This window comes from Pelmatolapia mariae, linkage group LG18 (assembly GCF_036321145.2).
Source record: "Pelmatolapia mariae isolate MD_Pm_ZW linkage group LG18, Pm_UMD_F_2, whole genome shotgun sequence".
Lineage (NCBI taxonomy): Eukaryota > Metazoa > Chordata > Actinopteri > Cichliformes > Cichlidae > Pelmatolapia > Pelmatolapia mariae.
The window spans coordinates 30024974-30027897 of record NC_086243.1 but is presented as its reverse complement, the minus strand read 5'-3'; the positions used below and the strand labels follow the sequence as shown (position 1 = coordinate 30027897).

The following is a 2924-nucleotide window of genomic DNA, read 5'->3' as shown; positions in this document are numbered from 1 at the left end:
ATATGAATTCATTCATTAAAATCACAGTTTTTCCTCATTTGTTTGATGATTTTGACAAAAACAAACACAAACACACACACATGGTCTGCCATACTCATAAAGAGAAATGTCGACATTTTTCAATACAAATATTCCAGAAACATTGAGAGGATAGAGAAGTTTACATTTTCATGTGGAGAAATATTTTAGTAAATCAAAATGATGATGAGCAGTGATAGCCTCCATAAACAGTCACAGGAAAGATCTCCTTTAAAAACTCAGAAACATCAAGAGAACAACTAGAAGATGTGGAGGTACCACCCATAATGTTTGACTGACAGCTGATCTCTGTGCAGAAATGATGGAGAGAAAATAAAATGAAACTAAAATACAGATTTAAACCCACAATATGAAAGACTTCAGTCTATTTCACTTTAATCAACTCAGCAGTGGCTCCATATTTATAGTAAACCCTCAGTCCAGCATAGAGCGGCTGAGTGAATGTGGTCTGGACTCTGTGGAGGAGAGTCATGGTTTCAGAGACGCTGTAGAAGGACAAAATACCTGCTCTGTGATCCAGGTACACTCCTACTCTGGAGGAACGAGGACCTGAGACAGGAGTTTGGATGTTGTTGTACCGAAATGTATAACTGTTGTTGTTACAATCTAATGACCAAGATTTGTCATTATGTCCAAATCCACATTCTTTACCCCCTCCTTTTCTGCTGATATTCTTGTATGCGACTGCTACATAAACTCCTCCCCCTCTCCACTCCACCTCCCAGTAACAACGTCCAGTCAGACTCTCTCTACTCAGGACCTGAGACCAATTAGTGAATCTGTCTGGATGATCAGAATAAGACTGTTGTTGATTCATTACTGTTGCTTTTCTGTTCCCCTCTGATAATAACAGCTGTTTGTGTGCTGTGTTTGGATCCAGTGTGATTTCACATGAATATTTTAAGAATCTATCTCTGGTCTTTGGCTCTGGTTGTGACAGTAAAACATCCACTTCAGTGACTGTCAGTGAGATGTTTGTCCATTCCTCTCTCAGAATGTCCTGTAGTTTATCTCTGACCTCTGACACAGCTGCTGTCACATCCTCAAAGTAGCTCAGAGGACGGATATTGATGCTGGATGAGTCTGTAGACTCACTGAGTGCTGACAGTGAGGGGTAGTTGTGTAGAAACTGGATGTGATCCTCTGTGTGTGAGAGCTGCTTCAGCTCAGCATCTTTCCTCTTCAGCTCAGTGATCTCCTGCTCCAGCTTCTCCTCAAGCTCTTTGACTCGACTCACTTCAGTTTCCTGCTGGGATCTGATCTGCTGCTTCACATCAGAGCTTCTTTTCTGGATGAGATGGATCAGCTCAGTGAAGATCTTCTCACTGTGCTCCACTGTTTGATCAGCAGACTGATTGATGGCCTCCACCTCCTGTTGAAGCAGTTTCACATCTTTCTCTCTGTCCTGGATTCTCTGCTGGATGTTTTGTCGACTCACCTCCAGCTCTCTCTGCCTCTCAGTCCTTTCTGCTGCAGCTGAGACTGTGTCGTGGCCTTTATGTTCATCCACAGAGCAGAGATAACAGATACTCTGCTGATCAGTACGGCAGAACATCTTCATCACCTCATCATGACGAGAGCAGATGTTCTCCTGGAGCTTCTTGGAGGGCTCCACCAGCTTGTGTTTCTTTAATGGAGCCACATCATAATGAGTCTGAAGGTGTTTCTCACAGTAAGAAACCAAACACACCAGACAGGATTTCACAGCTTTTAACTTGATGCCAGAGCACAGATCACAGGCCACATCTTCAGGTCCAGCATAGCAGTGATCAGCAGGAGCAGCTTGGAGTCCAGTCTTCTTCAGCTCCTCCACTAAATCTGCTAACATGGTGTTTTTCACCAGGACAGGCCTCGGTGTGAAAGTCTGTCTGCACTGAGGGCAGCTGTAGATTTTCTTCTTTTCCTCTTCATCCCAGAAGCTTTTAATACAGTTCATGCAGTAGCTGTGTCCACAGGGAATAGTCACCGGATCCTTCAGTAGATCCAAACAGACTGAACAGCAGAATTTTGTTTGGTCCATTTGATTCATGTGCTGTGCCGTTTCACCGTCTCTCAGTGACTGTCAGACAGTTTCACTTCCTCTGAACAGAAACAACCTCTGTGCTCTGAAGGGAAACAGATCTCTGCTCTTGTTCACCTCCTACAGGAAATGAGGCTCACCAGCAACTGCATTTACACCATGTTGTTTAGACCCATCCTGATACAGACACATCTGTGAAGGGAGGTGCTAAAGAAATATTCTTACAGAGCGACCAAGAGCCAATCACATGATGCAGGGTGTGGTATGTTTGATTACAGCATGTTTAATAGTTTAACTTTACTTGGATGTTTGAAATGTGACAGTCAACACTCAGCGAGTTCATTTCATATTTCAACTTCAGCAAAGTTTAGGATGCTGTGATGAATAAAAATAAATCAAACTTTATATTTTGACATTTTCTAATCTTAGTTCATTCTCACACTTACAGAATGATGCATGGGAACAACTGCCTCCACTAAATCAAACCTATGTTCAAATGAGATTATGATCATTAAATAATAACAAATATTTAAATTTAGCAATAACAAATGCAGATCGGTCCACAGTGTTTACAAAAACAAACAAACAAACATTATTTTGTAGTTGTTCCTGTGTACACAGTCACAGTGGATTTTAAATGATAACATCAAGATGTGCTTGAAATGCAAACTTTAAGTTTAAGTTTAATTCAAGGTTTTAGTAAAATTTTGCCTGAACTGTTTAGTAATTTTTCATAAAGTGTCCATGTCAGTAATTCATTCAAATGTATTTTGGTCTTAAACTGATCCAGTAAATGTAACTTTGTCTCACCTACTTAAGTCAGACATTCTCTGAGATTAGTGGCTCCAGTGTGTTGCTTTATATG

At 41.1% G+C, this 2924-nt stretch overlaps 1 protein-coding gene across 1 annotated transcript; it reads right to left on the bottom strand.

Moving 5' to 3' along the window:
- Positions 1–253: 253 nt before the first annotated feature.
- Positions 254–2068, bottom strand: LOC135932094 (tripartite motif-containing protein 16-like). Its single transcript, XM_065469558.1, has one exon. The coding sequence runs from the start codon at positions 2066–2068 to the stop codon at positions 404–406; it is 1665 nt and encodes a 554-aa protein (XP_065325630.1). The 3' UTR covers positions 254–403.
- Positions 2069–2924: the final 856 nt, after the last annotated feature.